General features: G+C 33.9%; 3 protein-coding genes across 3 annotated transcripts; all 3 read right to left on the reverse strand.

Annotated features, from left to right (window-relative positions):
- Window positions 1–1,105: 1,105 nt before the first annotated feature.
- On the reverse strand, window positions 1,106–5,467 carry LOC134717829 (collagen alpha-1(II) chain-like). The gene is made up of 3 exons (XM_063580323.1): window positions 5,404–5,467; window positions 3,839–4,234; window positions 1,106–2,841 (listed from the first exon to the last, which is right to left on the reverse strand). The coding sequence occupies exons 1-3, from the start codon at window positions 5,465–5,467 to the stop codon at window positions 1,106–1,108; spliced, it is 2,196 nt and encodes a 731-aa protein (XP_063436393.1).
- Window positions 5,468–5,927: 460 nt separating this feature from the next.
- LOC134717830 (collagen alpha-2(IX) chain-like) lies at window positions 5,928–7,148 on the reverse strand. Its single transcript, XM_063580324.1, has one exon. It carries the CDS (start codon window positions 7,146–7,148, stop codon window positions 5,928–5,930), a length of 1,221 nt encoding a protein of 406 aa, XP_063436394.1.
- Window positions 7,149–8,018: 870 nt separating this feature from the next.
- Window positions 8,019–26,910, reverse strand: LOC134717831 (collagen alpha-2(V) chain-like). Its single transcript, XM_063580325.1, has 4 exons — window positions 26,511–26,910; window positions 14,264–14,326; window positions 10,126–10,818; window positions 8,019–9,142 (listed from the first exon to the last, which is right to left on the reverse strand). The coding sequence occupies exons 1-4, from the start codon at window positions 26,908–26,910 to the stop codon at window positions 8,019–8,021; spliced, it is 2,280 nt and encodes a 759-aa protein (XP_063436395.1).
- Between the last annotated feature and the right edge of the window lie 87 nt (window positions 26,911–26,997).

Here is a 26,997-nt window from a genome sequence, read left to right on the forward strand (position 1 = left end):
TCGGGTTGTTGTGTCTTTGACACATTCTCCATTTCCATTCTCAATTAAAAATGGGCAAAGAGCGATAACTCTGAACAGCAGTCGACTGACATGTTTGGCCATTCAACTTATTTGTAGATTAATAAATAAATGTTTGGTTATTCAAGCTTTAGAATTTATCTAAAATTACATTAGGATGCAAACAAAACGCAAATGATTGGTAACAATTGTTATCAAAGGGCAATAACTGAAATAAGGAGTCGTCAGAAAATTTCAACTTTGTCTTGTCTCTCGAGCTGATCATTTCTGATATTTTGAAATTTTCTTTTTTATCTAAAATTGTTGAAGGCAAAACGTATTACAGGCAAAAATAACATACAAACCGTAAAATTTGTGATGTACGAGCAATAACTGTTTTAATGAGTAAAGACAGATCTCAGCATAATTCACACATCTACCAAGATTAATTATCTTTCCAATTATCTCTATTTATAGCAGTTTCATGATTAAAGACACAAACATGCATTTCCCCTCATGTTCTATTTTTAGCCATGTTGAATTTGGTCAAATTGTGAAATAGAATCAGAGGAGAAAATTTGTGCAAAGTTATCGCAAGACGGGCGACGGACGTCGAGTTATAAGTCAAGCTAAATTGGCCCTTTAGGCCAGATGAGCTAACAAATTGAAATGATTAACCAGTTACCACATCAAAACTTTGTATTTTAATCACCACACACTTTGTATTGCACGATTGCTAAGGGACGACATCAAAAGATCGAAGTAGAATAAAAAAACTTAAATCAAATAGTTTGGGGGTGGGGTAAAGATTCTGTAAGTTTTGTATATATAAAATCGATCTTTACATATATCCCTATTGGTCAATCAATTTTTTTCCAAATTAAGTTAAGAGGGGGTGGGGGATGGTCAGTAAAAAAAATGTGTATTAAGTTTTTTATCCTACATTGAACTTTTGATGTCGTCCCTAAGAGGACAACAAATGTAAAGTTTCACTATAATTTGTGTAGCATATATCAAATCAAATATATTTACAGGCAAACACAAACACAAAGTACTGATGCGCATAGTCATACATGTAGTAAACAACTTTATGAGCGTATAACTGTATTTACTTACCAGGTTCTCCTTTATCTCCGGTGGTGCCTTTACCTCCGATCATTCCTTTATCACCTTGTGTTCCTTTGTCTCCTTGTGTTCCTTTGTCCCCTAGAGTTCCCTTTTCTCCCTTCATTCCTTTAACACCTTTCATTCCCTGCATTCCTTTCATTCCTTTGTAACCTGTCTCTCCCTTCATTCCCTTGGTTCCTTTGTCTCCTTGTGTTCCTTTCCCTCCTGTCATTCCTTTGTCACCTAGTGTGCCTTTGTCCCCAGTCGTCCCTTTGTTTCCTGTCATTCCTTTATCACCAGATGTTCCCTTATCACCTTGTGTTCCTTTGTCTCCTTGCGTTCCCTTCATTCCTGTCATCCCTTTATCTCCGTATGTCCCTTTGTCACCATCTGTTCCTTTATCTCCTTGTGTTCCTTTCATCCCTGTCATTCCTTTGTCTCCCATTGTTCCTTTATCACCATCAGTTCCCTTGTCACCATATGTTCCTTTTGATCCCTTCATCCCTTTAACACCTTTCATTCCCTGCATACCTTTTATTCCTTTGTAACCTGTCTCGCCTTTCATTCCTTTCGTTCCCTTGTCGCCTTGTGTTCCTTTATTTCCAGTCATTCCCTTATCACCTTGTGTTCCTTTCAGTCCTTTGACACCCTTCATTCCTTGCATACCTTTCATGCCTTTGTAACCTGTTTCTCCTTTCATACCTTTGTCTCCTTGGGTTCCCTTCATTCCTTTCATTCCCTTGTCGCCTTGAGTTCCCTTCATTCCTGGCATTCCTTTATCCCCTTGTGTTCCCTTTTCTCCATCCATTCCTTTGTCACCTTGGGTTCCTTTGGAACCTGGTGGTCCTTCTCCTCCTTTCTCACCTTTGTCCCCAACTGTGCCTTTACTTCCTTTCATTCCTTTAATACCTTTCATTCCTTGCATTCCTTTCGTACCTTTATATCCCGTTTCTCCTTTCATTCCTTTAGTTCCTTTATCTCCTAGTGTACCTTTCTCCCCTGCCATTCCCTTGTCGCCTTGAGTGCCACCTTGACCTTTGTCACCAATTGTTCCCTTTTCTCCTGTCATTCCTTTGTCGCCTTGTGTTCCTTTACTTCCTTTCATTCCTTTAATACCTTTCATTCCCTGCATTCCTTTCATACCTTTATATCCTGTCTCTCCTTTCATTCCTTTAGTTCCTTTATCTCCTTGTGTTCCTTTCATCCCTGTCATCCCTTTGTCTCCTTGTGTTCCTGGTGTGCCATCTGCTCCTTTGTCACCTTGTGTTCCTTTGACACCTTTGTCCCCAATTGTTCCTTTTTGACCAGTTACACCTTTATCTCCTTGCGTTCCTTTGTCTCCATCAGTTCCTTTATCACCGTATGTTCCTTTCTCTCCTTTCATTCCTTTGACTCCCTTCATTCCTTGCATTCCTTTCATTCCTTTATATCCCGTCTCTCCCTTCATTCCCTTTGCTCCTTTGTCTCCTTGTGTTCCTTTCATGCCGGTCATTCCTTTGTCGCCTATAGTTCCCTTTGGTCCTACGGGTCCTTTAAATCCTGTTTCACCTTTATCTCCAGTAGTGCCTTTCATTCCCTTCATTCCTTTATCGCCATCAGTTCCTTTGTCACCATATGTTCCTTTTGATCCCTTCATTCCTTTGACGCCTTTCATTCCCTGCATTCCTTTCATGCCTTTATATCCCGTCTCGCCTTTCATTCCTTTCGTCCCCTTATCACCTTGTGTTCCTTTGTTTCCTAAAAGTAAATTGCAGACGTGTGGATATTTAAAAGAAATAAAAAGTGTTACACATCAGTTCTATTATTGCAATGGTTACCGGACATTTTAAAATACCAAAGTAACCAAACCAGGCACTTCATATCTGAGAAATATGCTATATGTCGTCAATTTAAGATTGTTTTCTTACATTTTTGCATTAATTTAATTGACAAGGATCACCAGTCCCTCGCTTTTCGTCTGATATCTTTTAAATAACTAAATTATTTTGTTTTAATGCCACGTGGCAAAGGCCTCACGGTGATTTGAGATGAAGAAATGCAATAAAAAATAAGGGCTTTTCCTTTACTGTGTGTGTGTGTATTCTTATTTTGTTCTTTTTATTTTGCTATGCAAATATTGGATTTTGTGTCATTGGTAGATACTCTAGTCTATATCATTTGTTTTTTTCTATTGTATCTATTTTCAGCGGCTGACATCGTTTTGCTGTTAAAAAAAGAATGTTTTTTGTAACATAAGGAATATACACCCATTGGTGGCATTCGGCTGTTGTCTGTTCTATGGTCGAGTTGTTGTCTCTTTGACACATTCTCCATCTCTATTCTCAATTTTATTATTCAGTGGTATCTATAGGTTATAAACATCGTTTAAATCATTTTTTGTAGTTATGATTTCATCTTTTTTGAGGATGGATATTTCATAAAATTACTTGTTTGATTCTAAATTCCTTGATAATGAAATGTGTTTTAGAAGTCACAGAGAAAATGGACATTGTTTCCATTGAAGAGCAGTAAAAACATACTATGTTTGTGTCATTTTGGTCTTTTGTGGATAGTTGTCTCATTGGTAATCATACCACATTTTCTTTTTTAAATATTCCCGTTAATGTATGAAAAAAAGGTGTTTTTTGCGAAATAAAAAAGAATGTGTGTCCCGAGAAATAAAATCACCAGAACATGAGGTTGGTTGGCGATGGCTTACTTTACCTGCAATTAGTCAAAGTTTCATACTACATACCTGTTGCGCCTTTGTCTCCTGTCGTTCCTTTGTCACCTTGTGTTCCTTTTAGTCCTGTCATTCCTTTATCACCATCAGTGCCTTTGTCGCCGTCTGTTCCTTTATCTCCAGTCGTCCCTTTGGATCCTGTCATTCCTTTATCACCATCCGTTCCCTTATCGCCTTGTGTTCCTTTAGATCCTTTCATCCCTTTGATACCTTTCATTCCTTGCATTCCTTTCATTCCTTTGTAACCTGTCTCGCCTTTCATTCCTTTAGTTCCTTTGTCTCCTTGAGTTCCTTTTAGACCTGTCATTCCTTTATCTCCTTGTGTTCCTTTATCTCCTGTCGTTCCTTTGTCTCCTTGTGTTCCCTTGTCGCCTGTCGTTCCCTTGTCACCTACTGTTCCCTTGACCCCTATTAGAATGGATGATTTAAAAAGAAATTAAAGGTCAATAGCAGTGGTGTCGTGTTTAAACCGTTCTTTATATAAAATAGATGTGGAGATGTATAAGTTATTTTACGACCGTTAAATTCATACTGTATACAAAATATTACAATGGCCTCTAAATTGCTATTTCAAAATTTGAATAGTTGCAATGTATTGAAGATGCAAATATCACTTATTGATTTCGAATGTCCGAAACGCTTTCTTTGTTAACCTTCATACGGATACATCAAAACCCGAATACTTGATATCCTCTGAATAACAAGACCTAAACATTAAACCCCGCTATATTATTTATGTATGTGCCTGTCCCAGGTCAGGAGCCTGTAATTCATCGGTTTTCGTTTGTTTATGTGTTACATATTTGTTTTTCGATTATTTTTTTTTACATAAATAAGGCCGTTAGTTTTTTCGTTTGAATTGTTTTACATTGTCTTATCGGGGCCTTTTATACATGTAGCTGACTATGCGGTATGGGCTTTGCTCATTGTTGAAGGCAGTACGGGGACCTGTAGTTGTTAATGTTTGTGTCATTTTGGTCTTTTGTGGATAGTTGTCTTATTGGCAATAATACCACATCTTCTTTTTTTTTATATTAAAAGAGTTCTGTAACCAAAGGGGATCTACAATTATCCAAAGTCTTCTGAGCTGTATATTCTTATGCTTTCATTTAGAGTGTTTGTAGTATGTGACCCATTCATAACATTTTACATATTGATTGCAAGACTTATGGACTTTGTTCATTATTGAAGGCAGAACGGTGACCTATAGTTGTTAATGTTTGTGTTGTTTTGGTCTTTTGTAGATAGTTGTCTCATTGGCAATCATACCACATCTTTTTTATATCAAAATTTTATCGTTGTTATGATAATGTTTCAAAAGTATGTTCCGGAACAATATGGAACACAAATTATCCAAACAACGGCTCAATCTCAAAGAAGCGAATGATATGACTACATAGTTACGTTTTTTGGTTTGTTAATTTTGACGCATTTATGAATAAGATTGGTAGTTTACAATCTGATAAAAGAACAACGATTAAATGATCCTTCCATCGCTCATTGTTGAAAGATTAACATCATTACTATAATGAAAAACTAAACTTATATATATATATATTGTGTCGAAGTTTGTATACTTTCCTCATTTTTCTTCTCGAAGTTGCCAAAATTATATGGTAATCCATTTCTTTGTTCTTTCATTTGTGTATTCTTCAATTTGTTTGAACATTTTTCTCTTTTTTTTATATATATAAATTGGCAATTTTTTACTTTTATTTTTTATTAATTGACAATCTTTGTATTTTCGGTTTTGAATTTTTTGTCTTGTCTGCACTTTTACCCAATTAATAAAATTCCGAAAAAAACCCTCATACAAACACGTTCAATTTCACAGTGAATATGTGTGTCAAGACTAAGTGTACATAAAGCGATGTCGACATGTAATTTTATGATAAACTAACAATTTATTATTTTAATGATTTGATGCAGAATTCCGAAGTTGACTTGAGTATTGTAAGATACATAAGTGTCTTAAAGTATTAGCTGTAAGAGCCTATAAATCAGGTGTATTTCAAGCTTCAGCGATCCAATATTCCTGTTTCGAGCCGTGTATTAACGTGGTGGTTGTATTAAAATAGTTTATTAAAATAGTTTTATAGAATTAAAAAATTGGAATTATTGGTAAATAAACGTTTAAGGATATTGTACAATCAATGTCAATTAGATATCTGTACAAACCTTTATCTCCTTGTGTTCCTTTATCCCCTTGCGTTCCTTTCGAACCAGGTGTCCCCTTTCCACCTTTATCTCCTTGTGTTCCCTTGTCACCTACAGTTCCTTTATCTCCATCTGTTCCTTTAGACCCTTTCATTCCTTTAACACCTTTCATTCCCTGCATTCCTTTCATTCCTTTGTAACCTGTCTCTCCTTTCATTCCTTTTGTTCCTTTGTCTCCTTGAGTTCCTTTAAGACCTGGCATTCCTTTGTCTCCTTTTGGTCCATCTTGTCCTATCATGCCTTTGTCTCCTTGTGTTCCTTTATCCCCTTGTGTTCCTTTCATTCCTGTCAGTCCTTTATCTCCCTGTGTTCCTTTCTGTCCAGTTATGCCTTTATCTCCTTGTGTTCCCTTCCCTCCTGTCATTCCTTTGTCACCTAGTGTGCCTTTATCTCCCGTCGTTCCCTTATCTCCGTGTGTTCCTTTTCCTCCTGTCATACCTTTGTCTCCTTGTGTTCCTTTAGACCCTTTCATACCTTTGACGCCTTTCATTCCCTGCATTCCTTTCATTCCTTTGTAACCTGTTTCGCCTTTCATTCCTTTAGTTCCTTTGTCACCTTGTGTTCCTGGTTGACCAATCATTCCCTTGTCTCCATTTGTTCCTTTTTCTCCTTTCATTCCTTTGACGCCTTTCATTCCCTGCATTCCTTTTATTCCTTTGAATCCTGACTCTCCCTTTATTCCCTTGGTTCCTTTGTCTCCTTGTGTTCCTTTCCCTCCTGTCATTCCTTTGTCACCTAGTGTGCCTTTATCTCCCGTCGTTCCCTTATCTCCTTGTGTTCCTTTTCCTCCTGTCATACCTTTGTCTCCTTGTGTTCCTTTGGATCCTTTCATCCCTTTGACACCTTTCATTCCCTGCATTCCTTTCATTCCTTTGTAACCTGTCTCTCCTTTCATTCCTTTGGTTCCTTTGTCTCCTTGAGTTCCTTTTAGACCTGTTATTCCTTTGTCACCTTGTGTTCCTTCCTGTCCAACCATTCCTTTGTCTCCCTGTGTTCCTTTATCCCCTTGTGTTCCTTTTGGTCCTATCATTCCTTTATCTCCTAGTGTCCCTTTAGCCCCTATGAAATAATGTTTAATGATGTTAGAATAATATCTGTATGTCATGCATTGTTATTTGCAAGGATGTGAAAGAAGTGCTATAAGGTCCGAGTACACAGTTATTTTGTAGTGCATTTCTTTTAGACAATAAATGAAAATTTTAAAAATCCCACCAGCGCTTTCTCAATTATATTTTTACAGTGTGTTGTACTACTTTTGGGACAAATTATATCAAAATTATGGCAAACTTCATCAGCTCTAACTCAAAATATGGACAATTTTATGTTAAGGGGGTCTTGAAATCTTTTGACAGCTTCCAAAGTGCTAGTTTTTGACCTTTTTCAGCTGGACCTTTTATTTATTTAATATTTATGACACAATTATTTTAAAAGTGTCATTTCGACCCCCTACTTGCTACATGAGGCATAAAACATGGATAAATAAATTTGGAAGGGGTATAAAAAAAATTGGCAGGTAACACACTGTCCACACTAAGGACTATATTTGTAAAGGACGATAACTGCATACTCGGGCCATCAATAGAAAAATAACGTTGCTCAATCTGCAGTCGATGTTAAAGTTTTCTAATCCAGTTTAAAAGCATGCAATTAAAAAAAAAGAGTCCGCAAGCATTACATTTTTATATATTACTTTTCAGTTTTTTTCATATGATATGAATTGTTTACAATTTGCAATGTTTGAAATAAAATCGGCAACATAGATTTCTTTATGACATTTACTTCTAGTATACAGATAAATTATAATCATTGTAATCAATTTCCGTAACACGTGGGTCTTTTTAGTTGTCCATTTATTTGCTTCATTTAAAGATGACCAAAATATAACCTGACATAGTATGATTATAGTCAAATTTAAAAAGATAAAAAGGAAAGGTTTCACTGTTTTTCTTCCGTTCATGTTAAAAATATAAAATCCTTATTTGGTCCATGTTTTATTACCAACCCTGTTCAATCCAAAGTTACGATAAGTTAAAATATATCTATAAAATTCTGTAAATAAGCCTTTTAGTTTACCTATCATTCCTTTGTCTCCTTGTGTTCCTTTTCCGCCTGTCATTCCTTTATCTCCATCTGTTCCTTTAGCTCCTGTCCTTCCTTTGTCACCTAGTGTGCCTTTGTCCCCAGTCGTCCCTTTGAAGCCTGTCTCTCCCTTCATTCCCTTGGTTCCTTTATCTCCTTGTGTTCCTTTATTTCCCGTCATTCCTTTGTCACCTAGTGTGCCTTTGTCTCCAATCGTTCCCTTATCTCCTTGAGTTCCTTTCCCTCCTTTTATACCTTTGTCTCCTTGTGTTCCTTTAGACCCTGTCATTCCTTTGGCGCCTTTCATTCCCTGCATTCCTTTTATTCCTTTGTATCCCGTTTCTCCTTTCATTCCTTTAGCTCCTTTGTCTCCTTGTGTTCCTTTTTTGCCTGTCATTCCTTTATCTCCATCTGTTCCTTTAGCCCCTGTCATTCCTTTGTCACCTAGTGTTCCTTTGTCCCCAGTCGTCCCTTTGTTTCCTGCCTCTCCCTTCATTCCCTTGGTTCCTTTATCTCCTTGTGTTCCTTTCCCTCCTGTCATTCCTTTGTCACCTAGTGTGCCTTTGTCCCCAATCGTTCCTTTGTTTCCTGTCATTCCTTTATCACCAGCTGTTCCCTTATCGCCTTGTGTTCCTTTTGCTCCTTTCATTCCTTTTACACCTTTCATTCCCTGCATTCCTTTTATTCCTTTGTAACCTGTCTCACCTTTCATTCCTTTAGTTCCCTTGTCACCTTGCGTTCCTATTTGACCTATCATTCCTTTGTCACCTTGCGTTCCTTTTTCGCCTGTCATTCCTTTGTCTCCTTGTGTTCCCTTGTCACCGATCGTACCTTTATTTCCTGTCATTCCTTTATCGCCTAGAGTGCCTGGGTTTCCGTTCATTCCCTTTTCACCTTTATCTCCTTGTGTTCCTTTCGTTCCTGTCATACCCTTATCCCCATGCGTTCCTTTGTCTCCTTGTGTTCCCTTATTTCCAGTCTCGCCTTTATCTCCGTGCGTTCCTTTGTCGCCAGAAGTTCCTGAAAAATTAAGGTTAATGTTACATGTACATGAGTTGTTTACACTATGAAAGTGTATTACAATCAATATATTAAAAAATATAATAAAGTAAAACCACGTGATTGCAGAGTATCAAATACGCTGACCATTTGTTATGTTGTTTGCACGTATTAAAAGAATATGGGTGGAGGTACTTTTTCCTATTTAGACATGTGTAGAGAAAGCCGTGTGTGGATTATTTTTGTATATGTTTTGTGTAAATACACAACTGTTTTATTAATACAGGTTGTTTTTAAATTATATATGCTACACTTTTTATCCCTTTTTACCGGAGTGGTATGAGCGAAATATAATTTGGATTAAGTCGTGTATCAAACAAATTTCAAAAGTTGGGCCTAACTGACTTAAAATTAGGAGCCAACTGAAGTCACGCTTCAGTGACCGCACAAAAGGGGTGGACCCTGCCCCTCCCCCTAGATTTGCCTCTGGGATTCGCTTATGATACTGATTACAACCTGTATACATTGTAGTTTTTAATCTGTTTAAAACAAATTTTAAAGTACCGAATAAATTTTTGAGGAAATGTCATGTTATATATCATTTTATTTCGTATACTAGTATCTTAAAAAGAAAAATACTACTGTTTGATAATCTTTTGTTCTGTCTTCTTTGTGTTAAAGTTTAAAACATCTACCAACGATGGTAAAGGAAAGGTCTCTTTTCAAGCCTCCATATTGGATTTTAAATAATCAGTGAGGAACTACAGACAACCTTTAAACTTTAATAGTATTTATTGAAAATCAGGTGCGGAGGCCAGAGAAGCGACATTTATTAATAATATCCACAATGTAGTACAATTTCAGCCTTTATGAAAGTACGAATTTAAAAACTTTATACTGTTGTAACTTGTAAAGCGATATCGACTGATTCATCATAAAAGTCACGTAAAAAGACATGGAGACCTAAGCTAAATCTAAAGTAACCAACCGTGTAAAAAACATACCTTTAGATCCTTTATCTCCCGCCATTCCTTTGACGCCTTTCAATCCCTGCACTCCTTTAATTCCTTTATATCCCGTTTCTCCCTTCATTCCTTTTGTTCCTTTGTCACCTTGTGTTCCTTTATTTCCTGTCATTCCCTTGTCCCCTTGGGTTCCCTTCGAACCATCTTTACCATCCTCGCCGTTTACACCTTTGTCACCTTGTGTTCCTATTGCTCCTTTGTCGCCTTGCGTTCCTTTATCTCCGGTTGTTCCTTTGTCGCCTTGTGTTCCTTTATTTCCTATCGCTCCTTTGTCTCCTTGTGTTCCTTTATTTCCTGTCGCTCCTTTATCGCCTTGTGTTCCTTTGTTTCCTGTCATTCCTTTATCACCTTGTGTTCCTTTGTTTCCTGTACCTCCTTTCATTCCCTTATCGCCTTGTGTTCCCTTGTCTCCTGACGTTCCTTTGTCTCCTGTAGTACCCTTATCTCCTGTTGTACCTTTATTTCCAGTAAATCCTTTGTCGCCTAGTGTTCCTTTCATTCCTTTGACGCCTTTCATTCCTTGCATACCTTTTATGCCTTTGTAGCCCATCATTCCTTTCAATCCTTTGATTCCTTGTGTTCCCTGTATTCCTGCCATTCCTTTGTCTCCTTGTGTACCCTTGTTTCCTGTCATTCCTTTATCACCTTGCGTTCCCTTGTCTCCTTTTATTGCTAAAAAGAAAAAGAAAACGATTTTATAACACGGTACGTTCTATAAACTAACGGAGCTCAAGAAAGGGAACATAAGATTAAAATTGTCTTTTAAAGAATACAGAATGATTCATTTATATGGTTTGTTCTATACCACATTTTGTTTTAAGGAAAAGTAAAATCACAAAAATACTTAACTCCGCGGAAAATTCAAACGGAATATTCCTATCAAAATGGCAAAATCAAATGATAAAACACATCAAGCGAATGGACAACAACTGTCATATTCCTGACTTGGTACAGGTAGAAAATTGTGGATTGAATCTGGTTGTATAGCGCTAAACTTTTCACTTGTATGATAGTCACATCAAATTCCATTATACCGGGGTATTTAAAACGATGTGTAAACACAACAGACAAGATAGGTAAATTAGTCACAATATGGGTACATCAGTAAGCATTGTGTCACAATATGGGTACATAAGTAATCATTGTGTCACAATCTCATAACAAACGATGTAATCTACTTCGTTGTTTGTCTGTATATATATAAAAAAAGAAGATGTGGTATGATTGCAAACGAGACAACTGTCCACATGAGACCAAAATGACAAAGACATTAACAAGTATCGGTCACCGTACGGCCTTCAACAATGAGCAAAGTCCATACCGCATAGTCAGCTATAAAAGGTTCCGATATGACAATGTAAAACAATTCAAACGAGAAAACTAACGGCCTTATTTATGTACAAAAATTGAAGGAACAAAATGTAACACATAAACAAACGACAACAACTGAAATTCAGGCTCCTGACTTGGGACAGGCACATACATAAATAATTTGGTGAACATTTGCTAGTTTGTAAATGATTAACTTGTACTAGCATTATGGCTGTACAGAGTCATGTAATCTGGTTCGTTGTTAGTTTGTATATGAACATTTGCTATTTTTTAGATGATTTACTTGTACTAGCATTATGGCTGTACCAAGTCAAGTATTCTCGTTCGTTGTTTGTCTGTATATGAACATTTGCTAGTTTTTCAATGATTAACTTGTACTAGCATTATGGCTGTACCGAGTCATGTTATCTGGTTCGTTGTTTGTCTGTATATGAACATTTGCTAGTTTGTAAATGATTAACTTGTACTAGCATTATGGCTGTACCGAGTCATGTTATCTGGTTCGTTGTTTGTCTGTATATGAACATTTGCTAGTTTGTAAATGATTAACTTGTACTAGCATTATGGCTGTACCCAGTCATGTAATCTGGTTCGTTGTTAGTCTGTATGTGAACATTTGTTAGTTTGTAAATGATTAACTTGTACTAGCATTATGGCCGTACCGAGTCGTGTAATCTGGTTCGTTGTTTGTCTGTATATGAACATTTGCTTGTTTTTAAATGATTAACTTGTACTAGCATTATGGCCGTACCGAGTCGTGTAATCTGGTTCGTTGTTTGTCTGTATATGAACATTTGCTTGTTTTTAAATGATTAACTTGTACTAGCATTATGGCTGTACCGAGTCGTGTAATCTGGTTAGTTGTTTGTCTCTATATGAACATTTGCTAGTTGTAAATGATTAACTTGTACTAGCATTATGGCTGTACCGAGTCGTGTTATCTGGTTCGTTGTTTGTCTGTATATGAACATTTTCTAGTTGTAAATGATTAACTTGTACTAGCATTATGGCTGTACCAAGTCAAGTAATCTGGTTAGTTGTTTGTTTGTATGTGAACATTGTTAGTTTGTAAATGATTAACTTGTACTAGCATTATGGCCGTACCGAGTCGTGTAATCTGGTTCGTTGTTTGTCTGTATATGAACATTTGATAGTTTTTAAATGATTAACTTGTACTAGCATTATGGCTGTACCAAGTCAAGTATTCTCGTTCGTTGTTTGTCTGTATATGAACATTTGATAGTTTTTAAATGATTAACTTGTACTAGCATTATGGCTGTACCGAGCCATGTAATCTGGTTCGTTGTTTGTCTGTATATGAACATTTGCTAGTTTGTAAATGATTAACTTGTACTACCATTATGGCTGTACCAAGTCAAGTAATCTGGTTCGTTGTTTGTCTGTATATGAACATTTGCTAGTTTTTAAATGATTAACTTGTACTAGCATTAGCCTGATGATCAGTATTCCAGTAGTTTGGTTTGTTTAATGTGATCAATTCAATGATTTAACTTTATTTAAACTGTTTTAAAGCTTAAGGCCAACAGCAGCAGATTAAGATAAGAATTATTTGAGTAACAAATGTAATGTTATCTTGGTTATAGGACCTTACCAAAATCAACTGAGCCAGCGGCAGATTAAAATAAGAATTATTTGAGTAACAAATGTAATTTTATCTATGTTATAGGACCTAACCAAAATCAACTAAGCAAGCAGCGGATTTACATAATAATTATTTGAGTTACAAATGTAATGTTATCTTGGTTATAGGACCAACCAAAATCAACTGAGCCAGCAGCAGATTAAGATAAGAATTATTTGAGTAACAAATGTAATGTTATCTTGGTTATAGGACCGTACCAAAATCAACTGAGGCAGCAGCAGATTAAGATAAGAATTATTTGAGTAACAAATGTAATGTTATCTTGGTTATAGGACCTTACCAAAATCAACTGAGCCAGCAGCAGATTTTGATAAGAATTATTTGAGTAACAAATGTAATGTTATCTTGGTTATAGGACCGTACCAAAATCACCTGAGCCTCACTTCTGCAAAAAGAGATGAGCTCTACTCTAGGACTCCAAATAATTTTAGAGAATAAGAATTTTATTATTCTAAAATCCAAATAATATGATTGTTACTAAATATACAAAACAAAAACAAAAACAGTCAGGTATATTAAAATTACAAAACGATAGGCATTAAACACTACAAACATGTAGCATTGAAAGGAAAACAAAAATATAGATTATTAATATCATTATAATACTATTTTTGACAGCATGCCTCCTCTTTAAAATTATCAATTAAAATATTATGCTTATTTATAACATTATAAATTGAGCCATCAATTACACAGTTCATATATTGACATTATTATTGTTTCTCTCATTATACATTTCACTTATGTAGTTAACAATGATAAGTAAAATATCACATTCTTCGCAGGAAAATATAAACTCAAATTTGTTTTCTTCACTCATTAAATTAAAACTGGGGGCAATACTAGAAATTTCATCAAACATTTTAATCCTAGTTTTATTAATTTCTGAACATGTTATGATAAAATGAAATTCATCTTCCACCTCTTTCATGATGGCATGAAGGACATATTCTATTTTTTAAAGCTGTTTTGTTGTATCTACCACGTTCAACAGCCAGCATACTATTACTTATTTTTATTTTAGCATATTTTTTGTAATTTTTTTTATCTAAATTTAATAAAAGGTACTTATTGAAAAGCCTAATTACAATTTAGAATATCAGATTAGAGTTTTGTACTCACTGAGTTCTGGTTCCGGATCAGCAAATTGTGGTTCTGAAGACTGAAGGGGGAATGATGATTGAACTACAATATAAAACATAAAACGATAATAAAGACAATAGCATCCATCACTTACCACATGGTAAGAGTTAGGGAGCTACCATTTGATTTAGGGGGGGGGAGGCTAGGATGACAAATTTAGTCCTGCATATTTTTTTAAATGTAATTTCTCTCCTGCTTTTTTATTTTTCACTCTTTTCGGTCCTACCTTTTTTTTCTTAGTTTATCCCGACTTTTTTAACAGAAACTGTCATCCTGTCCTTTTTTTTACTCAAAACTCCTGTCCTGCCTTTTTTCAAATTTCATCCTAGCCCCCATAAAAATCAAATGGTAGCTGCCTTATTCTGGTTGACATGTTTCGCCAACAAGTGTGGCATCTTCAGCTAGGACAATATTACATATGAACAATATCGTGTTGATTCTTATTACCGCAATTGTGATGTGTACATAATATTTTTAACTTATTATCGTCGTAATATTTTAAGACTTTTAAAATATTGCTTTTAGTCGTACATATTTTTAATGTAAATATAAAGATATCCGCAATCTCGGTGTGTAAATTAAATTGCTCATCCGATAAGTGGAGTGCTCCGATTAAACGGAGGTGAATACCTGTACAGAACAGAACATGGTGAAATCAAACAGTGAAGTACAACTTTGGTGGTTCATCCAGTTTGCCAGAAGAACTGTTACAATAAAATTTGTTATAAGGCTGTCTTAGATATAAATAGAAAGTGAAATAAGAATCTAGTTAATAAAAGTTAAAAGTAAAAGTTGATGAATACAGCTGTTAGTCTATGTGGTTCGCTGCTATTTTTACATGTTTGTGTAGTGATTCTCATGGAAGTTTCTAGTAGTTTTGTTGTAGAAATGATGAAAATAGTTCATTTCGAAATTGGACAACACCCCACTGGTCAGGTTTAACAAGTCAGTTAGGAGACAACTTGGACCGTCTCTATAAAAGACCACTTGGACCGTCTTATTTTCACCAAAAAGTATACAGATCATATGAGAAACAACTATAATAAGTTTCATGAAATTTGGATAAGTCGTTCTCAAGTTACGGTGCGACATGTTTACACCGGACAGGCAGACGGACGGACGGACGGACGGACGAACGGACGGACGAACGGACGGACGGACGAACGGACGGACAGACGGACGGACGGACGAACGAACGGACGGACACCGGACATTTGTATAACATAATACGTCCAGTCAAAGTTTTGACGGGCGTATACAAAGGGAAGGGATATAAAGTCACTACTTAGTTCATGTATTATATCGTTATAATTAGGTTTATAATTACCACTGGTTATCTGTCCTTTTTGCATGTTTGTCAAATGTTAAATTCGCTCATGAGTGTACACATTCTGTACATGTATTTTTCTTTCTTTCAATAAAACAGTAATAACTTAAAGTATTTTACCTTGTGTGCCAATTACTCCCTTCAATCCAGTTGTATTTGTTCCGTTACCATGGTAAGTATAATTTATAACATGCACATGGTGATATGTGACATTTGGGTCAATATAATTCACGCCGCATACTAAAATTTTGAAAAAAATGTCGTTAAGTTAGATAAAGTATAGGATGTACTCACAACTGAAGTTGTTATATTATACATACTATGCATAATTCAATTTTTTTTTAATCACAAAGAGTAGAAACACAACTTTTAAGGGGTGGAGTACCAATTAAGGGCGTTAAAGTCCTTCGTGCAATCGTCAAAACTCGGCTGATTCCGTACCTCAGCCGATAGAAGAAGACAAGCGGAGTCACCCGAGGATTGCCGATTGTCCCTAATCATAATCATTTGGAAAATAAAAAATAAAAGAGATTGCAGTGCGCCATAAACGTAGCGGTAATATGTAATGGTCGATATTCTGATAAAGCATTTCAATTAATATTTTATAATGCGTCTTTCTATGTTGTGATACTACACTACTGTTTCGGATAAAACACAACATGGATAGGTATAGACTTCGCAAACGAACCGCTAAAAAAGTGTTTGACATTTCAAATAAATAGATATGATAATTTCAAAGTTCATGGTCACTCAATCGGTAGTTCGATTTTGTTTTTCTTTAAATTCGTTTTAATTCTTCCTTTACTTGCAATCCTTTTATATAAAGTATTGAAATAACAATGTTAAATTTCCAGTGGCATATATTTCATGTAAAGAAGGAATTGTAAGGGCCTTTAATGTTTAACATGTAGATGGATTGCATGAATCCGTATTCTCTGAATGCCACGTCACAAATTAAATTCTTGCGATCTGTAAATATATGTAGAAAATGTATTGTGCAATAGAGTATTTTGTAATTTTCGTAGACAATAGACCACAAACAAGTTGCATAACCAATGTTAGATGTTTTATCCCGTTACTTATAACAAAGTAGGTGTGTTATGATTCCCAATGAGACAAATCTTCACAAAAGACCAAATGACACAGATATTAACAAATACTGGTCACCGTTCGGCCTTCAACAATGACCTAATCCTATACCGCAAAGTCCTCTATCATAGTCCCCGAAATACTTGTACGGTTTGTATATTAAATACATCACTTTATATTTTTATTTTGTTCAAAATACAAGTATTCTTTACTGATTTGTAGTTTTTCTGAATGACATTTTCGAATAAGATGTATTTTAGTGTATTAAAAACTGTTTTTTTTTTTACTTCTGTATGTTTCTGTCCTGGTTTGCTGGTAAGTCTGTTTGTTATTTTCTACGATGCTAACTAAATAGCATTGATTTATAATTGAATAATTTAAAAAAAAAATTAGTTAAATCGAGTCAATTTTCATGTGTAAATGCCACGTTAGCAATTATAGATATTTTTCGAATTTTAAATTAAACAAAAGTATTTTTTCCATACCTTTCCAGTCATGTATTTACAAATTGTGAAATTAAGCTTCATAACTGCACATAAAACCGCTAAAACAAACCTTTTCACATTTCTTTTTTTATATTATCTCGGAATTTTAAATTCACGAAATTCCAATTTGCGTTTCATCACCAGTTAAAAAGCCCAAACTTTTGTTAGCCGAACAATATATATAAGGAATTATACGAAGAACTTTTAGATATGAATAGCAATTACCGTTAGTCCAAAGTCCATGTACGCCATTTATACATGAAAGCAGCAAAAACGCCGCTGACTTCCACTCCATGGTTAGTCCTATAGCCTAATGACTAGCTAGTTACAGTAGAATGCATAGAAAACCACGCATTTTACAGTAACAGCTGAAATCATTTGCATAAAATCAATCTATTTTCTTATGAAACAAACGATATCATTAATGTTTCTTGTCATACTGACTCGACTATATAAAATAATACATCGTCATCATTTAATTGAAAACATAGAAAATATTTTATTTAGTTTTCTTTAATTTTTATTGACGATTAGAAAAAGAAAGGACACGCGACGAGTGTCCATTAGATAGAGAAAAATAATTACCATAAAAAAGCTTTGAACCAAACGAGATCATTAATTAGTTAATTAAAAGTATTTTGTTGTCTTGATTCGAGTTTATATGGAATAATACAAATTTATTTAATGATCACTAAAAAGTTGTTCTTGTGATACGTTAATTTTGCGCTATTATAGTTTGAAATATTATAGGATGTGCGTCGACCTGACAATATTAAGCTCACCTGGGCCGAAGGGCCAAGTGAGCTATTCCCATCACATTGCGTCCGTCGTCCGTCGTCTGTGGTCGTTAACTTTTACAAAAATCTTCTGCTCTGAAACTACTGGGCCAAATTAAACCAAACTTGGCCACACTCATCATTGGGATATCTAGTTTAAAAAAATGTGTCCGGTGACTCGGACAACCAACTAAGATGGTTCCCATGGCTAAAAATAGAACATAGGGGTAAAATGCAGTTTTTGGCTTATAACTCAAAAACCAAAGCATTTAGAGCAAATCTGACAGTGGACAATTGTTTATCTATCTGCCCCCGAATTTTCAGATGAAATGGACAACCCGTTGGTGGGTTGCTGCCCCTGAATTGGTAATTTTAATGAAATTTTACTGTTTTTTTTGTTATTATCTTGAATATTATTATAGATAGAGATAAACTGTAAACAGTAATAATGTTTAGCAAAGTAAGATTTACAAATAAGTCAACATGACCGCAATGATCAATTGACCCTTTTAGGAGTTATTGCCCTTTATAGTCAATTGTTAACCATTTTTCGTAAATCTTAGTAATCTTTTACAAAAATCTTCTCCTCTGAAACTACTGGGCCAAATTATTCCAAACTTGTCCACAATCATCTTTGGGGTATTTAGTTTGAAATATGTGTCCGGTGACACAGCCGTTCAACCAAGATGGCCACCACGGCTAAAAATAGAACATAGGGGTAAAATGCAATTTTTGGCTTATAACTCAAAAATCAAAGCATTTAGAGCAAATCTGACAGTGGTAAAATTGATTATCAGGTCAAGATCCTTCTGCCCTGAAATTTTCAGATGAATCGGACAACCTGTTGTTGGGAACATTGCTGCCCCTGAATTGGTAATTTTAAGGAAATGTTGCTGTTTTTGGTTATTCTCTTGAATATTATTAGGCTTACTATAGTATTATCCTTTATAGTCAATTTTTAACAATTTTCATAAAATTTGTAAATTTTTACCAACATTTTCCACTGAAACTACTGGGCCAAGTTCATTATAAATAGAGATAATTGTAAGCAGCAAGAATACTCAGTAAAGTAAGATGAACAATCACATCACCATCGCCAAAACACAATTTTGTCATGAATCCATCTGCTTCCTTTGTTTAATATTCACATAGACCAAGGTGAGCGACACAGGCTCTTTAGAGCCTCTAGTTTTTAATTCAACGTCTTTAGTTTGAAATGTCAGAAAGTATGCATCCGTTAATTTTATTATAAAACAGAAAGTTGTTTAGTGTTATTACAAGTAAAGAAAAAGGTATGTCCTGAGAAAAAAGCATCCCCCTTTTTATGATTAGCCATTAGCTAAGTGGGGCTAAAATCAAGAGACCGAGGACTACTGAGGCCTAACTGTCTCCAACATCATACGACGAAAAGCAAACATTTAACATGTAGGAATGACGACGACGGACAAAACATGATTGCACTGGATAATTTAAATACTTCCACACGATACCCTTTAAATTAATTTACATACTTGACCTCGTCTAAGGAATATATTTTTGGACCAAAACGAGTTCAGTACATGTATTTGTACTGTACAGACAGACAAACAATAAACATCAAATGATGGATACAGCTGTATATTGTTTAGAGCAAAATTTGATCGTTTGATTGTTGGTTGCTTAACGTCTAGTGGCAAACATGGCATGCATATTCAGGACGAGAAGTTAGAAATAGATAATGAAGTATAAAGCATTACAAATGTTAAGATTTTCTCATCAGGATATATACCAAACTTTTTAATATTGAACGAATCATACATTTTGTTCGGGTACGTCTAAACACCGATAAGGACTTCCCGAGTGCACGCAGTACATACACAGTTCACTCAGGACCCCTTATAGTCATCGTAGTTTGCACACCGGATGGATATATGTATTCGTTACACGCTTGTTATCTAAGAGTAAAATTTAGGTAGAATTTGAAATAGGACTTAATTAGATATGTTAATTCTTATAAAATAATGAGGGCACGTGTCACTGATTTTCACTAATTTCTTAGTAATACTAGTACTTCCATCCATTTAATAAGGTTTACATGAATTTTATTATTTTTCAGAACAACATTTCAAAAATGTATAAAACACATATGCGGTCGACTTTTCAAGGTCTCTTATACTTATAAATTGCCGGACAAGTATGTGAATGAATACAGGACAGACAGTGGCAGGATAAAAAGTTTTAGTTTAGATTATCTTTCTTTAATATTTTTTGAAAGCATTTCTCGGTTCACTTTTATTATCATACAATTGACACCATAAAAAAACACGTAGGCCTATAGTTAATATTTTAATAATAATCAACTTAAAGTTAAAAAACCAAGCTGTTATTGTGTTTTGCTTTAAGGTGACTATAGTTATACCAAGGACAATTCAATCTTGAATCATGGAGGACAAATCCTTGAGTGTACGAATAAATGTAGTTTTAATATTCATCCACCAATTGTTTGTTGATTAGAACAAATACAAGAATCGAATCGAATCTGAGACTACTATAACACAGTTATATTAGTCGCAGATCGAATGTACAATTCATGAAATTATTTTTCTTAGAAAAAGATGTCTCAATATTGTTTTCCTCCTTGAAAATTGCAACGATATATATATATGTGACATTTTTGTCTAAATGATTTTAATTATAATGTCTGTACTTTTTGATCTGTCACACTTGTGTATTATGTGTTATATGTATCAACAGATAAGACTCACTCTTCTCGTTCTGCTGTCAGGTGTGATTCAACGAAAAAGGTGGTCGAAAAACTGTTTATTATACAAGTAACATCCGGTTAATAGGAAATACGCTTATGTAACTCTAAATGCTACAATGAATATACAATATTTATATAATACGTAAAATCATTGTTTTACATATTTTTAAATATATACGGTATAAAAAAAAACCAGCAATTAAAATAACATTAAGCATTAAATTTAATAAAAATTTACAATTTCATCCCTCATTTCTATCGTTAAAAACTTGAAAAAAAGTAAAATGGATTGAATCTAAATATAAATGACAAAATACAATTTGAACTCTCTGTTCCATGATTCAAATGAATGGAAGGAATCAAAGTGAATCAAACTCCGCAGATGCGAAAATGCATACTGTCAACATCTTTAATCTAAGAAAAAAAATCTTTCTTGGGAAAAAAAATCATTCCTTTAAAATTTATCGTAAAAAGCCGTCTGTACAACATGCATTCCAACCTTTTTATGTTGTCTTACGTCTTTGAGTGTGTAACGTTAGGTGACACCAGTATCGTGCGACGTTTCTTGATATATTGCAATCTAATTGAAATATTGATCTCTGATTACGTTATACTAAATATAATTAGATTGCATATATTGAAAATAAAAAAAAATTGCAAGTATTAAAAAAAGTTTACGGGCATGTCTGTTTGCGTATGCTGCAGTTTGTATATGAATGCTCTTTTAATATAAATACTTGTGGTTATTTTTTAAAAAACAAAATTTTCGTTTCAGATTACATTCTCTTATTATCTACATTGTGATTTCGTATATAAGATTCCACTTTTTTTTATGATATAAGATTAAAATTCTAAAATCCGACTTTTAACTGCGTTTATTTGAAGAAGTACTACCTTTTTTTTTAACCAAGCTAGATCTGTCGACAGAATAAACAATTCCTGTATATATACTCTTTTCTGATAAACCGATGTAGATGTAAAGGTACACGATGGACATAGACATTATATCGGGTATTAAAAAGGTACATATGTTGAGGAAGGGGTAAACGGACAAAAAGTCACAGGACATAAAGTCACAAATTTGGTAGGACAAAAAGTCACATATAATTTGTTGACAATTGATTGAATATATTAGAGAAATATCTTGAAATATTTACTTTTAATACATGTTATTCATGAAAGTTTAGGAAATGTGTCATTATACTTGAAAAATCAAGATATATGTAATTTTAATTATGCAAAAGATATAAATTATTTCTTGGCACCATGAAGCCAAACTACTTTGACATTTTGTTTTTTTTTTAACAATTATTTGATTATCTTTGATATTTTTTTGAAAAATTTTATTTTCAAAGATGGTTTATATACAATAGTTCAAGAAAAATACAAAAATATTTTTTTCAGAAATAAGCGTTTTTTTCTTCAAAGAAAATAACCAGAAAAAATGAATTGTGACTTTTTGTCCTAAGACTTTTTGTTTGTGTCTTTTTTCCCTGTGACTTTCTGTCCTACATTCTGGGGAAATACATAGATATGTTCACTGTTAAAAAAGGTAAGTATGTATTAATGGAAGACTTTAAATATGACAGAGGAGGGAGAAGATTTATTGACATAATCCACTTTATCATTTATAACTCTAATAAAATTACACAAATATCTAAGCTTATATAAAAAAAAAAGAAGATGTGGTATGATTGCCAATGAGACACCTCTCTACAAGAGACCATATAAAACAAAAATTAATACAAAAAGGTCACCGTACGGCCTTTAACAATGAGCAAAGACAATACCGTATAGTCATCTATAAAAGGCCCCCGAATTGACTTAGACTATTTAGATGTATTTATAAGTTCACTGAACTTAAGAATATTACAATGTTGTGAGAACTTTTTATCTAAGTATTTATTTCTTTATGTTGTGAAAAATTTGCATTTGTGGAACATTCTTGTTACTGGTAGTTAGGAAAATATAGTTTGGAGTAAGAATGAAATATGTGCTTAATAAATTGTTTAAAAAAATATTTGGAACATTTAAGTAAAAACTGGTGGTATGACACTGTTAACTTAAAATTCACAGACCAGTTCAGACAGACATGGTATGCAATTGTACATAATTCTCCAAAAAGCTATAAATTATTTAAAATTAGTTTAATTTCGAAACCTATTCTGATATTTTAGATGACAGATGACACAATTATTGCTATTGAAATTGTTAAAGGAGGCAAAAGGTTCAGAGAGAAAATCGATTTTGTACTTTCTGCAATGCCGTTGATATTGTCGACGAGGTCCATTACATGTATATTTCAGAAATTTGACAATAGCCGTTAGAAGACAAACGCTTTTATAAAAGCATCTTTTTGTAAGTTGCCAAAATTACAAAAAAATAAAACCAAGGTCAAATGAATAGCAACAACCCATCTGTCATTTTTTTGTTTGCTATGACATTTGATAAGTAAATAACGCATGTCAATGATTCAGCTGAACCTTATAATATTTTTTTTCATTGATTATGAAGCTAAAAGGCCAACGCACCACCTCAAAAGAATCGCAACAGTTTAATTGATGAAGATGATCCATTTATCAAACCTAAATATGTGCACCCTTCTATCTTAAAGAAGAGCAGACAGACAACGTATTGATCATATTCTAGCAAGAAGACAAAGGGAGTACTACCAACAAATAAAAAAAGAAGAAAATACACGCCCGTTCGACAGTGCTTTTATTATTTATAGGCACTTCAATTAACATAGACAATGGATTTCAATGTAATACCCCTTTTCCCTGGTTCCGTCTACATCTAGTATACATATTAAGGACCATTTATTCTCATCCATCATCTTCTGGAACAACATACATTTTTTTGCTCTTTAGAGTCTCTACTATGTAATATGTGTGCAATTCAAGTGATTTGTGTGCAGATATAAAACACAAGATCGATTAGATCAATCCTAAATAAGAGGCTAAACTGACTATCTCATTTGCAAACCTACAACTTGTCCTTGTTTATATGGTAAACGGAAAAAAAGTTACAGGATAAAAAGTCACAATATCCCTAGGAAAAAAAGTCACAGGAAAAAAAGTCACAAGAAAATAAGTCACAGGAAAAAAAGACACAATTTGTTTAAGTAAAATTATCTGTCAGAAATATGTTGGAATGCATGTGAAAAAGTCACTCTGTACATGTATGCAATAAATAATTAAACTGGAGTTTTTGAATGCATTGAAAAAAAGTAATAATATAGTTATATGAAATGTAATGCACAAACTCCTCTGGGAGGAAACGGGAAAAGCCCATATTATCGAGTATACAATATTATTGAAATCGGAGCAATTGTATTTTTTACACAAGTTAAACTTTAGATCGATTCTTTGAATGTCTGTATTTATCTTTTAAAAAATATTGAATCAAAAAAATAAATAACAAAATCATGTGCAAAATAAATCTCATTGAAATTCCTATGAAATAAAAAAAAATCCATTTAAATTAAAATTTGAATCATAATATTTCTTTAAGATGATTATAGAAACATAAATATTTGAATATGTTTTAAGCAAGAATATGTTTTTAAAGTTATGATCATAATTTCATATTTTCTTAAAGTTTATTATAATACATACTTCTTCTGATTTGACACGGGAAATTAAGAGAAGATATTTATTTGTACATTTATGAAAACTTTTGTATATCACAAAATTTAAACTATGTAATACATGTATACACAGGATGTTTAATGCCACCCGGTTGCTTTTGGTTTGCATGTCTACCTGATAAATATATTGTTATGTAACATTATAACCCAAGTCCAGAGTTCACCTGTTCTGTAATGGGATAAAATTTTGGCAGCACTCCTTTTGCGCCAATTACTGTTTTTCAGGGGTATCATTTGCGCCAATATTGTTTTTTCTCAAATGTATCAATTGCGCCAGTTTTCGGAACTCATTTGCGCCAATTTACCTGAACACATATTGATCGTACTTATTAAAGATTAATATATATTTAGTATCATTTTTGTCTTATAAATTTTTGTTCATTAAATAATTGTTACTGTTGTTGGTGAAAGGTGGGTATAAATAATAGGATTACCATTAAACTAATAAAAGTTTGGAAATATAAACAAACAGGTAAACACTAATTATAAAAAGTGTTCAGTGACAAATATAAAAGGTGTTTTTTCTGATGGAACATTTTTAAGTGTTGTACGAAGTATTTCCAGCAATTGTATACAATACATGGATTCAGGAATGAACATTATATTCCACTTTTGATTGTCTTTTGCCTTCCAAATCAGGAGACTGTTATAGAAAAATGTAAAAGATTTAATCTTCAAATGAATTTTACATCTATGCATGTAGATTTTGAAGAGAGAATGCAAGTTGTCGTTAAAGAGTTTTTCCCAGGAATTATCATTAAGGCATGTCGTTTTCACCTTGGCCAGACATGGGGTCGGAAAATACAAAATCTTGGACTAGCAAAAAAGTATAAAAAAAAGTTGGCAGTGATGTTAGCAAGTAGTTACACCATATTGTTTATTAGCTTTTCTGAACCCAGATGAAGTAGGTGATTGCTTTGCTGAAGATTTAATACAGGATATGCCAAAAGACAAGAAAATAGAAGTAATTTTTCTTTAAATTGGCGCAATCGTATATTTTATTTTTGGCGCAAATGATACCATGTAATTTTTAAAACAGGTGGCGCAAACGTAGCATTGGAGAAAAAAAGTTGTGGCGCAAAAGGACGCATTTTTGGCGCACATGGATCTCTCCCAAAATGTTCAAGGTATAGAATAGTTATCTATAATATTTGTTCGGCATTGTTCTTTTTTCTCTTGGGATGAAACATTTTTTTGGTTCTAAAAGGAATGTATAAATATATTTCTAAAGAAAGAAAAATATACTGATAACAGGAAAAACACATTTAAAAAAGAAGAGAACATTTTTATTATTAATTTTATTGTAAACTATTTTCTGGTAATAGTATATCCTAGACATCTGTCAATACAAGGATTTGTATAGTTAGAAGGATTGGAATCTCGCGGTTTATCGTAATCTCTTCCGCGGCGAGACTTCGCACTACTCGCCACTATACTCTAACTATACAAATCCTTGGTCAATATAAATGTTCTCGTGTCACACTTAGAATAATATTTTTTTTAAATCGATGTTTGACAGAATTTTCCCTGAAATTAATCTGTTTTAAGTAGTATTCTTCGCCAGATATATGTTTTAATATACTTAGTCGATTTGCAATGTTTGTTTTTTTATTTACGGAATTTCTTAATTTGTTGTACAAGTAGACATGGGTATCGGTAATTTAGCATTGAGTCAACGGAGAAATGACGAGAAAAAGTGCATGTTTTTTACAATTCTAAAGTGACAGACTTTCAAAAATTAAACTGTTAGGACCAACATTGTTTGATAGAAATATGTTTGAATATCAAGGATTGATTTGCAAAAGATAGAAAACGGGTCAAGTTTATGAGAAAATTAAACTTTATTGAAGCATCTATGCATTTTATATTGGGAAAATAAATACAAAATGGCGGCTAATATAGGTCACAAAAGTCAAGTGATGTCGAACTTAGTTGGATATGGGATATACTGCACTGATATATTACGTATACACTACACCCATGTCATACGGATACACTGTACACAAGATATAAGGATACACTGTACCAGTACTATAAGAATACACTGCACTCATAAAATACGGATACATTAAACCCATGTTATACGGATACACTGCATTCATAAAATACGGTTACACTGTACCAATAAAATACTGATACACTGTACACTTGACATACGGATACACGGTACCAATGTCATACGGATACACTCTACACCTGACATACTGATACACTGTACACTTGACATACGGATACACGGTACCAATGTCATACGGATACACTGTACACCTGACATACTGATACACTGTACACTTGACATACTGATACACTGTACACTATACATACGGATACACGGTACCAATGTCATACGGATACACTGTACACCTGACATACTGATACACTGTACACTTAACATACGGATACACTGTACACTTGACATACGGATACACGGTACAAATGTCATACGGATACACTGTAAACATGACAATTGATACACTGTATACTTGACATACGGATACACTGCTCGCGAAAAATACGGATACACTACATCCATGACATAAGGATACACTGTTTCCATAATATACGCATACACTTAACTCATGAAATGCGATAACACTGCACCCATGTCATACGGCCACACAGAACCCATAGCATTAGGAAACAC

Source organism: Mytilus trossulus, chromosome 5 (genome assembly GCF_036588685.1).
Source record: "Mytilus trossulus isolate FHL-02 chromosome 5, PNRI_Mtr1.1.1.hap1, whole genome shotgun sequence".
NCBI lineage: Eukaryota > Metazoa > Mollusca > Bivalvia > Mytilida > Mytilidae > Mytilus > Mytilus trossulus.

Excerpts from the sequence above, each read along its gene's own strand:
- LOC134717830 (XM_063580324.1), bottom strand. The coding sequence starts at position 7,148 with ATGACATACAGATATTATTCTAACATCATTAAACATTATTTCATAGGG.
- LOC134717829 (XM_063580323.1), bottom strand. The coding sequence starts at position 5,467 with ATGAAAGAACAAAGAAATGGATTACCATATAATTTTGGCAACTTCGAG. Across the intron at positions 4,235-5,403 it reads CGAGAAGAAAAATGAGGAAA|GGGTCAAGGGAACAGTAGGT; the intron begins GTATACAAACTT and ends CCATTCTAATAG. Across the intron at positions 2,842-3,838 it reads AGGAGACAAAGGCGCAACAG|GAAACAAAGGAACACAAGGT; the intron begins GTATGTAGTATG and ends ATTTACTTTTAG.
- LOC134717831 (XM_063580325.1), bottom strand. The coding sequence starts at position 26,910 with ATGGAAACAGTGTATCCTTATGTCATGGATGTAGTGTATCCGTATTTT. Across the intron at positions 14,327-26,510 it reads GACATTGGTACCGTGTATCC|TTCAATCATCATTCCCCCTT; the intron begins GTATGTCAAGTG and ends TTTATATTGTAG. Across the intron at positions 10,819-14,263 it reads TGATCCGGAACCAGAACTCA|CAATAAAAGGAGACAAGGGA; the intron begins GTGAGTACAAAA and ends TTTTCTTTTTAG.